The following is a 12,785-nucleotide window of genomic DNA, read 5'->3' on the forward strand; positions in this document are numbered from 1 at the left end:
ATATCCGGTGTTTCCTCAAACCAATACAAAAGTAATCTATACGAAGAGAGAAACCCTGTTCAGTGACCCGTTGCAGCAGCACCTTCGGATCTGGAGGGACTTCAGTTACGTTACCATCACAGCTTCACATTTTCATTTTGGACCCAAAAGCAATTCGGGCCCATCTCCCTAAGTAATGTGGTAGAAGCCCAAGTCTTCAGTCCACTATGTCCTTCACTTGCAAAACTGAGTTGCGCCCTAGTTTTTGTTAGCGTGAGTCAAACATATTTTGTATTTATTTTTAATATTATAATTCTCTTCTTATTACGAATTTCTTGTATACTTATTTGAATATATATCACACCTCCGAGAGAGCAAAATACATTAACCCAAATTATTTGATTAGTTTTTATTTGTTTTTCGTTCTACCTTTCAGTTATGGATGAATCTCCAACTTGAAAATCGTTAACAAATGCGTTGTTGTAGTTCATTGGGACAATGCGTTGTCTTAGTTAAGTGAGACGATGCAATTCGCTCCCGAAATAGAGGCAGAGTATGAGCTACATGAATCACCATCAAATTTCAACTAAGTCTAAATGAGCTGATATACCTATCCATTGCAAATTTTCATACCTTACGTTGTAGACAACTGATATGGATATATCATCAATATTTTCATAAATTTGCATATCAATATTTAAAACATTAGTTGTGCCCTAGTTTTTGTTCACGAGAGCCCATAATTAATATTATACTTCCCTTTTTATTATTCAGTTTGTTTTCATTTTACGTTTGAGTTATGGATGAAACTCGAACGTAAAAACCATGAACAAAAGTGTGGTTTTAGTTGATTGGGACAATGCGTCGTCTTAGTTAAGTAAAACGATGCGATTCGCTCCTTGAACAGAGGCAGACTACAAGCTACAAGAATCACCATCAAACAACCATGCATTGTTCTCCCGGGCTCATAGCATTGGCTTTGATAAATAACAAATGAAATATTTTATAAGAATTGGTAATATTTTACAAGATTTGATGAGCCAGAAACAAAACTAGAAATAACAAAAATCCCAGGATGGGGAAAAGCAGTAAAAAGAATATTCGCATTTCAGGAGTTTACAAGTGTCTGTCCAACACGAGTTAGCAGACCGAGTCAATCTCCAACGCCCAAATCAGTCAACGCGTCGATCTCTCACTGTTTCCGCCTGTGTCCGCCGTGTAACCCGTGATTCAAACTATCCCCCAAAAACGTCTTCGCCGCGTCCAAGCTCGGAAAATAGGTCGGCTCCAGAAATATCCGACTCAGCGAGTCACACGCCTCCGGACTCACCACGACTTGGTTCCCCTTCGCCTCCAAGCTCCCCATCAACACCACCAGCACCTGCTTGTACGCGTAGTAGAATCGCTTCAACGCCGACTCAATCGCCTGAAGCGCCTGCAGCAAGTGGATCTTATCCGAGACGGATTCCGAGTCTGACTCGGCTTTCTTCTCCGAGTACAGCCTCATCGCCGCCTCCTGAATCCTGGGCCCACCCTTGGGGTCCACCTCAACACCCAGTATGGACGGCACCTTATGCCTCAGCTCCTTGCAGAGCTTCGTCACCTCCACGAGCGCCTTCGATCTGAAGCAAAATGACTCCGTATCGTCCACCGTCTTGATCCGCAGCTGGTTCTTCAGCCTCAGAAAATCGGCTGGGTCCATCAGAAGGTGAAGATCCTCTATCTCTGCGAGGAGCTTCCATATCCGTTCGATCACGTAACAGTCGCTCGCGGCCTTTTCCAGGTCTCGAGAGTCGATGCGGCTTACCGCGCGCATGAGAAGCTCCCGGCAAACGTGGACCCACGACTCGAGGACCTGGTGCGTGGTGTACACCGTCTGGTTTTCGTAGTTGTCGACGTGGGCATCGTACGGGCTCTTCCTCAGCGAATGCAGCTCGCTCGGCTTGCAAACGGCGTCGTAATCCAGGTTCGGCTTCCCGGCGAGGTTCGGCTCCCCCAGACCCAACGAGTACGGACAGTTACTCATCTCGCACTCGATCGAGTACAAGATCTTCTGTGCCATCCCTTCCGATTTCTGCCACGTGGCGAGCCTAGGTAGCAAGCTGACCTCGCTGGTGCGGCTGACCACCGTGTGCTCCCCAGAACTCCACACCTCCGCCATGCTCCCGTCGCGGGCCAGCTCCCCGTTCGACGTGCTGAGATCGACGATCGGCGCCAATCCGCGCGTCTCGCTGTCCTCCTCGTCGTCCTCGATCAACATCGCGATGAGCTGTATCTGGCTGGTAATGAGCGACTCAAGCCGGCGCTTCCACTCGCGCCGGTTTGAGTACGGTCTAGGGTCGGACAAAACGGTCGAGACGAACCGGAACGAGATTTCGAGAGCTTGGAGAGCCGGCTTGAGAATGGACTCGTTTTTCCACGATGGGAAGTCGTGAGAGCTCCAGAACTCTCGGAGCTCCGGGAGGCGGAGGTAGTGCTCGTAGGTGGAGCAGGACATTTCGGAGGCGGCGCAAATATCGGTCTGAACTTGGGCGGCGGAGCGAAACGAACCGGGAACCGAAACGTGGAGCTTGGTGGAGAGTTTGGAGGATTTGTTGGGTATGTTGGAGGAGACCATCTTTGCTTTCCAATCTAAATCGACCATTTGAGACTTGTGAGAAGAGAAATGAATTTTGAAAACGTTTTTTTTATTCCTTTTTTTTGAGAACTTTTGGATTTAGGATTTGAGTTGTGTTTGAAACCAAGAAGAAAAGAGCGAGGGGGTATTTATAGGGCAGCGGGAATTGGAGAGAAGAAAAGGCGTGTGGAATTTCGGGGCGGTGGGTGGGCATGAAGAATGACGAATTTGAAAGTCGTTTTTGAAAATTAAATTTAAATGAATTTTAATATTTTTTGTTTTTTTGGACACTTGAAGCTTATCCATATCACCGTCTGGTTTTCCAATTTATAATATTTATTCATTCATTTTCTTAGTGTATTATATCGGAAAGGTATCCGGAGAGGATCTCTCTCACTAAATTCATTAAATCAGGAGATTCAAACCTTTGAAATTTAATCTAACAGTTAAAGTTATTATAACTTTTTAAGGGGGTCCTCGTTTTTAGCGGTTGGATCAAATTTTAAGGGTCCGAATCCCCTGATTTGGTAGAAGGGATCCGGAGAATATCCATTTCCTATTATATCCGTGTACATAAATAAATAATTGTCTTCTAAAACGATCATGTTAGGAATTGTTTGGAGAGTGCTTTTAAATAATTGAAAGTATTTTTAAAAAAAATATTTTTGAAATCAATTCTTAGTAAAAATACAAGTTAATTTTGAAAAAACACTTAAAGTACTTCATTCAAGAAACACCATAACTGTGCTTCTTGCAAGAACACTTCAAACCCTTTTAGAACCCAAAAATAATTTCTCTAAAAAGCGATTTCAATCATCAAAATACATTTCCCAAACAAGCCGTCATTGTTTTATTTAAAGACATTTATTTTTATTTTTTGAATATATTCTTAAAATTCGACACATTAATTTGGTGATATGTGTAGTATTATACGTGTAATAGTAACATAATATGGTTGTGTTTACAATGCACGAAAAATTTCTCAAAAAATGGAGAAAAATAAATAAAAATCAGAAATAATGAAGAATAAGAAGAGGAGGAAGGAAACTGCGTATGTATGTTTGAAATGGAATTGTCGAACGTTTGACTTTGGTCAACGTTGAGCGACGTCCATGATCCATCTACAATCAGCTGAACTATTCTTCTTTGGAAACAACACGTTTTCTTTCTTTCTCCAACTATACACCCGACTTCCTAATTTTAATGACAGCTTTTTAAATTACCTTATTAGGTAATAATAATTACGTATTTATTTACGGGATTTGGATCCTCTCCTGAACTTAGGAGGCTGAGTCTTCTGAACAAAGCACACGGGTCGTTAGATTTGAATTCAACGGCTACAATTATTATAACTTTTAGAGGGTCCCCCCATTTGTAGCCGTTAAATCAAAATCTAATGGTCCGTGTACTTTGCTCAGGAGGCTAGCCTCCTAAGCTTAGGAGAGGATCCAAATCCTGATTTACAATTTTATGTAATTTTTTTTTTTTTTGTTATTTTAAAAGACGGATATCTGGTGGCAAGTCATGGTTATCCACTCTTTTCAAGAGCTGGAAAAACTCATAGACGCATTTTAGCCTTCCCTAGCCACAAGTCTGGCTTCCACACTAGCATCAAGTTTCGAACTCAAGACCTTCAGTTTTTAGTTTGAAAGAAGCTTCTCAATCTGCCATTTACCACTGGGCCACCAGCTCGTGGTTTAATTTTCTTTGTTATTGATACTTGGGTGAATGGGAACAATTTAGCTAACTAATTTCAAGTGGTAATGATACTTATTACCTTATTTATTACCGTTAGATAAGTTTAAATTTGAGATTTGTGTAGTGAATCGACACAAATTTTTAATTTAAACTCATCTATGGTATTGAATATGATGGTGAACACTACCACTATTTGAGGATGATGGGCAAAAATACATTCAGTTAAATGTATATCTAAAAAGATCAAATATTTACCTTTTATAATTTTATTTGATAAGGTTAAGCTAAAGTTCGAAAGATAGTTTAATGTTTCTTTTTGTGGATATGTCTTGCAATCCATTTTTGTTATTACAAATTATACTGTATCGAACGATCGTCTGTTGATTAGATCATTGTTTAATATTTTTATTCTTTTAGCTTTTGAGAAATCTTTTAGTGTGTCAGAAACATAACGCGGTATATTATATCATTATACAAAAAGAGAGATACTTGAAAATACAATTATTCTTCATTTATATATTAACATGTGACGTACCGTCTGTTTTGAACACATTGATAGTCTCTCCTAAGTTTCACGATGACAGGGGGATTAACATAAGGTTCTCAACAGAGAAAACAAGTTTGCATGGTTTTAAGATAAGTCGAATCAAATACAATTTTTTTTTTTTTTTTTTTATCTTTTTTTGTAGTCAATAGTTGTAGCCGGCTTTTAAAGAAGACCATTAATTTATTCGAGTTCCTTCTTTGGATGATTCGTGGGCTGTCCCTTCACAAAAATTGGTTGTCATCAACATTTTATAATACAAGAAATTGTTTGTTGACGTTTCCAATTAGTAAAAAAATCTGAAGAAGGTGACATGAGTTTATGTGGCCAGAATTCCGAAGGTGACATGAGTTTATGTGGCCAGAATTCCGAATCTGGCAGGGCGGACGTACAAGGGAACCAAAGGGTTTTAGGATTACTCCGAATGTAAAAAATATACATGCGAAGGTTTTTTGAGGATTCTTTGAATGTTTGACAAGGATTATTTTTGTATTTATTAAGTATTTAATATAATAACTGATAGACATATCTCGACAAATTGCGTTGACAACATTCAATAAATGCTCAATATCACTCATCAAAACGCTTCGACATATATCGATATTTGTTGACATGTACGTAACATGATTTGACTAAAAACAACAAGCCAACTAAGTGATCGAAGAAATGACTCAGTGAATAAATTAAATTTTTTTTGAAATGCTTCGCACTCTATTTTTTATCTTGGAAGCTTAAACATTTAATATTGAAACCCCAAATGTTCGAATTCTAAATCCGTCATTAATTATCGGTTAAGTTTGGATAGAATTAAGAGGAGGGACACAAAGTCTGTCCCGACATTTAGGAAGGGAGAAGGAAAACAACTGCAGCCGACTCCGGCTAATTTTATACCACGGCCTGTTTAGTCCGCCTACTCACATAGAATTAAAGAAAGCAAGTAAACGCCAACTGTGTTCGGAAAAGCACTTTGGATAGGATTGTATAGTTTGGAAGTGTTTTGCCTTCGTTAGCTATTGGAGCCAATATTTAGTCCCATCGGCCATCGATATTGCCATATTAAGGTGATTAAATAAGGCAACTTGATTAGGGGTTTGGTTTCTTTTGTAATTACTCGATGCTAATGTCCCAAATAAGTTATAATTATTTGTTAACGTCCAAAAAAAAGTTATAATTATTTGTTACTCGATGCTAATGTCCAAAAAAAGTTATGAGGGCAACACGAATATCCGAATTTTTTAGAGGATTATTTGTTAAGTTATAATTAAGTTTATTGAGAAACAAAATAGAGAAGTTTGTTGTTACTCTAATCAAAGTTTGTAGCATATCAAGATTTTGATATTCTTTGTGGAATACATAACAAAAAAAAAGACAAACAAGATGAGATATTTCATGCAATTGCAGTTTGTTGTTTGGTGTGGAATTTTAGAATTAATTTTCATCATACACGAAATGCAAACGCATAACGCGCAAAATGTGATCTCATACAAATGTGAGCTGAAGTTTTAAAAGAAAAAGAACAACGAGAGCAAAAAAATTAAGCATAAAATGTGTTAGGTTAGAAACAAAAAATAGAGAGGTTTGATCAAAATTATGTAGCATATCACGATTGATATTTTTTATGGAATACATATGAAATGAGACATTTCATGCAGTCGCAGTTTGTTGTTTGGTGTAGAATTTGAAAACTATTTTTTTGTCACACTACGAAATGTGGACACATAAACACCTAACTCAAATATGATTTGTTACATCCCACATCGTCAAAGGGAATGGATCATGTAAACCTTATATGTATATTCTCATCTCTACCTAGCACGAGGCCTTTTGAGGACTCACTGGCTTCGGGTTCCATCGGAACTCCGAAGTTAAGCGAGTTTGGGCTGGAGCAATCCCAGAATGAGTGACCCATTGGGAAGTTGCTCGTGAGTTTCCAGAAACAAAACCATGAGGGCGTGGTCGGGACCCAAAGCGGACAATATTGTGTTACGATGGAGTCGAGCTCGGGATGTGATGGGGCCCTGGGCTGGGATGTGACAATTTGGTATTAGAGCCAATCCTTGGCCGGAAGTGTGTATGTATATTCTCATCTCTACCTAGCATGAGGCATTTTGGGGACTCATTGGCTTCGGGTTCCATCGGAACTTCGAAGTTAAACGCGTTCGTACGAGAGCAATCCCATGATGGGTGACCCATTGGGAAGTTCTCGTCTGAGTTCCCAGAAACAAAACCGTGAGGGCGTGATCGGAGCTCAAAGCGGACAATATCATGCTACGGTGGAGTCGAGCCCAGAATGTGGTGGGAGTCCGGGCCGGGATGTGACATGATCTCATGCAACCTTATTTATGATAATCCGAACTCTCTCTGAACTAATATCTGCAACAGTTTTTTTATAATTTATCAGCTCTTAATTTATTAATTTCAATATTGAATGAAATTTCATGTTCCTTCCTTTCTACTTTCAGAAAGGAAAAACAAACCCTAAATCTAGGGTTTGAACGAGGGATTTAGGCGTTCGCCTGTTTTGCATTACACTCAAAGGATTCCAACGTTTACCCTAAAAAAAAGTGTTTCTTTTGCATTGTTCTCATATTATTTATCAGAAAAGTAGAACAAAACATATTAAAATACAACATTTGAAACATTCGTCGTTTCCAACATTGTACGTTTCACATTTGGTAAGTAAGAAAGAATTGGAAAAGGCAAAAGGAAAAAGTAAAAATATAATAAAAGAAGCCAAATTGGCGGACTTTACATTGCATTTGCACATCCATATCCAATCCAGATGACTCATACAAATAGTGGATAGTATTATTTAATCCCAAATAAACCAAGTGGCATTGCATTCTTCAATTCAAATTATGGGCATGCATTGCCTGCATCCGCACTGCACCTCCATCCTCCCGTTGGGGACTGTTTGGATAACTCATAACTCTCTCTTTCTCTTTAACTTCGACTCTTTGTCCCGTTCCCACTCCTTTCCCGAATCCAATCCAATCCCCCAAACACTTGGACTTTGGATTTCGGTTTGACCAAAACACCCCGCGTTTACCGCCTTCAAATCAGCCACGTGTCCGTCATCCACTGGCCCCACCAGTGCGAGACTTTCCAACTCGGCGACGCTTTTTTGATCGCCAACCAAATCGGGGGCAGGCGGGGTTAACCTTTAGTTCTTAACCATGTGAGACATGCACCCACCTCCCGACAAGTGGCGTGACGGTCACGTGAGCTACCCGCTTCACATGTGCATGGGAGACGTGAGATCATCACTGATGTGCGGCGGTGCCTAACGGGCCACTGTTGGTTGCAGCCATGTTGCGCGTACAGGAGTAATAGTGGTGCTGTGTGGTCACAGGTGACGGTTGGGATGGTATTGGTTGGTTGGTTGGCTTAGCCGTGAGTTCTCGTGCATGTATGTAAAAATCGGCTCTTGTATTTGCCTTCAACATACGAAAATGTATCCGCAGACACAAGCGTGGCCGCATTATTTAGAATTAATTTGCTATGCATTCGAGTTCAAATACGTTTCTTCAGTAGAATATGTGTTAGACGTAAAGTATAAATAGACGGGTCGAACTGATGCGATTTGACCGATTTAAGAAAATCGGCCTGTTTTTTATATGGATGAATTTCCAACAGTGAATGATGGTATAAACAAGAGCTCACGAATTGAGTAGATAGTTGCAATCGTGAGTGCATGTAACCATATTTATTGGGAGCTAATGATATAATGACCAAATTGTAATTTACTTATTTTTTAATACTTTTGGTAGATATTTTTGTTGTTGCTGCTTTATTTGACATTGGGAGGATAGTCGATTGTGGGCTAGGAGTGGTTTCCTAGCAAGGAAGCATGTTTTGAGGCAGAAAATGGGGGCTTTATTGGCATATGAGGCACCGGATGCTAAGGATTGGCCCCAACTTTATCCACTTCTTCGATATGATTGAATCAGACCTGAATTGTCTGCCCTCGTCATCTCGCACTCTTTCCATCTTTTCTTATTTTTGTAGTCACGATTAAGCCACGTTAACATTTTATATTCTTATTGCTTTTTGTCTTATTATTTCTATAAAAAAAATCAATATAAAATGTTGACGTGGCTTAACCGTGACCACAGAAATAGGAAAGGATGAGAAGGGTATGGGATGGTAAGGGTAGACAATCTAAGTCCGATTGAATCATAATCTTTGTAAGACTGTCTAGAAAATGTTACTGTCAGTTATTCTCGTCATGTTGTATTAAGATTAGAAGATACACATTAGTCATTGAACTTAAAATACATCTAATTTCTAAAAAAAATTACTAAAAATACGTGTGAACGATTGAACGTAACATATCAAAATTTTAGTGAGGTATTGAGCATTTAATATTCTTAGATTCTCTCTTAAGGTATTTAACTGAACAGATGGCACCTGTACGTGTTGTGATCTTAAACGGGGGATTAGAGTACCAACGTTAAAGATAGGGATTACGTTGGAGAATTTTCTAGCCATCACTTTTGCCTAAGTCCACGTCCACGTTGTGCGACTTAGAATTATACCCACAAAATAGCACCGTTACAAATCAACTCAAAAGGAAAAAATTTGACCTCCATTCAACTATATGCCATTGTAGCCGATTTTCTATCTCTTTCGGCATCATTGTGAGTAAGTTTTCCAATTGGACAATCACACCGTTACATAGTGTTATTAATTCAAATATTATGACTTATATTATGAGTGAATAATAAAAGAAAAATTCTTCAAAATCAATCGATAATAGTTAAGGTGTCATCAATATATCAGATTGGTAATTATGGAAGTCATATGATATAACGTGAATAAACTGATAATATTACATGACTGTTACAATAAAAAACGTCAAATTATTAAGATGAGAATCACGAAATCTTTTCTATCATGACATCAACACTATTATCTGAAGGGTGGTGCCGGAGACACTATCTTCTTAGACTATATTTGTAAACCACATGATGTGGCGGTTATTGGTTAAATTCTTTCTTTAAATCATTAAAAATGACAACCATCAACCGCCACGTCATTTGGTTTACAACCTATTATGCACAACTCAAACTCATACATGATTAGCACATTAAACACCAACATAATTAATCCACCATTTCCAAATCTAGATAAAAAACCTCGTATTAATTAAGATCAAGATTCTTTTTGCGTCCATATTTCGTTGGTTGTTCATGCGTCATGACTCATGACTCAAGAGCTAACCTTAATCAACCTACCCCGCCTCAATTAATCCGAAAAGTATATTAATTAATAATGTAATTGAGACTAAGAGGGTTTAAATTCAATTATTTAAAGATTAGTTTAAGAAAATAAAGACCAGCGTGCTTGCCCTGTTCGGGGTTTATGTGGATAGACATTACGTGAGGGGATGGCCATCGTTTGCCTGTCTTTTGCAAGTCAAAAGGTCATAAAAAATGCAGGAAATGTTGTTTAGTTTGGGGCTGAAGGGACCGGGGGGGGCCTAATATTGCCAAAGATTTGAGGCATGAAAGCAGCAGCTAACCCTACTTCGCATTAGCTTATCAGATTATGTTCTTGGTGAGCTCTGCATCTCTTCGGCATGGAATTCTAAGTTCTAATGATATTCGAGCGGTGTAAATGTCGGCTCAGCCAGTTGACTAGGATAGTATACTACTCGACATCGATATCAGAAACTCAAATAAGGGCTTAGTTAACTTTGCAAACAATTTAAGAACGAACGTGTACGAGAGTTTGGCCATATGAGGATAGAAGGACTTCAAAGAATGGGTTATGTTTGTTTCAGTTTCTCAAATCGCACTCTCTGGGTCTAAGGCCATGGCACTTTTAGGCTTTTTAGTTAAAATGGTCTTTGCGATTTGCATCTTCTTACTTTGGTCCTTGAGATTGTCCATCATCAATTATTTTGATCATTTCGTGAAAAAGTCCATTAAATAAGAATAAAATGACCAAAATTTCCTTAATTTTTGTCAAATCATTTTGGCTTATTATTTATTAAATTGAGAGTATATTCGTCATTTTGATCTTTATTTAACATAATTTTGCACATAATGACTGAATGGTGAACAATCTCAGAGACCAAAGTAATGTGTTATGCAAATCTTAAGAACCATTTTAGCTAAAAAGCCTCACTTTTATTAAAGGGATAACTAGCTATAGATCCAATTTTGTGAGCCACTAGTAGAATTAGTCCACTTCGTTGAAATAGGTCAAATAATTAAGATTCCATGTATGCTTATTTGAAGTTTGTACCATATTTACCCATTAGGCTTATGAATTGTTATATATACACAAAATTTCTTAATTATGAGATTATTTGTCATTTAACTAAGCCCTTAATTGTAGGATTAGTTATAGCCATATAATCACCTCAACCCCTAGTCCATTTCATCCCACCTTTTTTCCTTCTTCCAAACAATTCTCTCTATCAATCCTCCTCATTTTTGTCTCTTCCTTTCATGGGTGATATTTTTGTGTTCTTCCCTCCAAATTCGTTCCTTTAATGGAGGTATATTATATCATATTTATATTTTTATGTTTCGCCATGTAGGTTCCTAGCATTTTTCTTCCAATACAATAGGTAGTTTATTTTTGTTTTGTAGGTAGATTATATTTGCTTTGTAGGTATAAAGCATTTTTCTTCCTATACAATAGGTAGGTAGTTACTAGATTATATTGGTTTTGTTTTCTTCATAAATAGCAGGTAGTTACTAGATAATATTTTAGTTTGAGTATTTAAATATTCAAAATTTAAAAACAGAATAAATGATAAAAAAAAATTAAATAATTTAAATATTTTTATCTGAAGGGGCAAAATTGATATCAAAATATGTAATTGAATAATTGGACTCAGTCCCAAAAACTACCGACGTTTTTGGACCTAGATCTAAAAGCCCCTTTATTAAATTGATGTGTCATATGTGACCAATTCTACGCTAACAATTTAGATGAAATTGTGCAACAGAAAGCATCGGTTTAGGAAACCAAATCTCCATGCGTACCTTGTTTTAATGTTAGCCCATAAAAGAGTGCCGCACTAATCGTATCACCCATGCATGTACTGCCAAAAGACCCCTATTAATACCTAATACATACCAATATCAGCCAAAATGATTCATACGATTAGCATAACTCCTTATCTTGGTTCATAAGATTTAAAATCGATAGGACTTAGTCCCTATGCCTATCCGTCATTAATCATTTTGGTCAATTCGTAAGAAAATCTCCAGTAAATAAGAATCGAATGACAAAAATATCATCAATTTTTGTCAAATCATTTTAGCTTATTATTATTAAATTGGGGGTATTTTTGTCATTTTCATCCTTACTCAACATAATTTTTTTTTTGAAATGATGAAAATAATTGATGGAAGACAAACTCGATACCACTTCTATCGATTTCAAATCTCAAAAACCAAAGTAAAAAATCATGCTGATCTTAAGACCATTTTGGCTAAAATGGCTTTAAATATAAACTTGGGGCATTATTCTTGCCAATTTACCAAAAGCAATATAGATGCAAAAAGAATCTGCCATACAAAGTAAATAACCGGCATTAAATCGCTTTTTTTCTACAGCTTCTACAGACGACATTTAGACCTGATTTGATACTGAGGTGATTCTGAAAAAAAGTTGGTATCAAAAAAAGCTAGGAGCTGTTTTTGTGTTTGGTAAACATTCATCTTCAGCTTTTTTTCACAGTTTTGGGTGAAAAAAAGCCAAAAACAAGAAGCTGCAAAGCCCAGCTTTGAAAAGTCGGCTTTTTTTTACATCTGTTTTACATAAAAATTTACCAAACACTATAATACTGTTTTTTTTTTTTCAAAAGCACTTTTACAAAAAAGTTAAACAAACACTCTGTTGCTTTATTTCACAGTCGCTTATTCTCACAGTACAGCAGAATCAGCTTTTTTTCAAAGCACAGCAATACCAAATCAGCCCTTAATC

The 12,785-nt window shown here is 37.6% G+C and overlaps 1 protein-coding gene across 1 annotated transcript; it reads right to left on the bottom strand.

Annotated features, from left to right (window-relative positions):
- Nucleotides 1-966: 966 nt before the first annotated feature.
- On the bottom strand, nt 967-2,718 carry LOC103936472 (nematode resistance protein-like HSPRO2). The gene has a single exon (XM_009346314.3). The coding sequence runs from the start codon at nt 2,621-2,623 to the stop codon at nt 1,172-1,174; it is 1,452 nt and encodes a 483-aa protein (XP_009344589.2). The 5' UTR covers nt 2,624-2,718; the 3' UTR covers nt 967-1,171.
- Between the last annotated feature and the right edge of the window lie 10,067 nt (nt 2,719-12,785).

Source organism: the organism of the source record quoted next, unplaced genomic scaffold, assembly GCF_019419815.1.
Source record: "Pyrus x bretschneideri cultivar Hongxiangsu unplaced genomic scaffold, Pyrus_bretschneideri_v1 Contig32, whole genome shotgun sequence".
Lineage (NCBI taxonomy): Eukaryota > Viridiplantae > Streptophyta > Magnoliopsida > Rosales > Rosaceae > Pyrus > Pyrus x bretschneideri.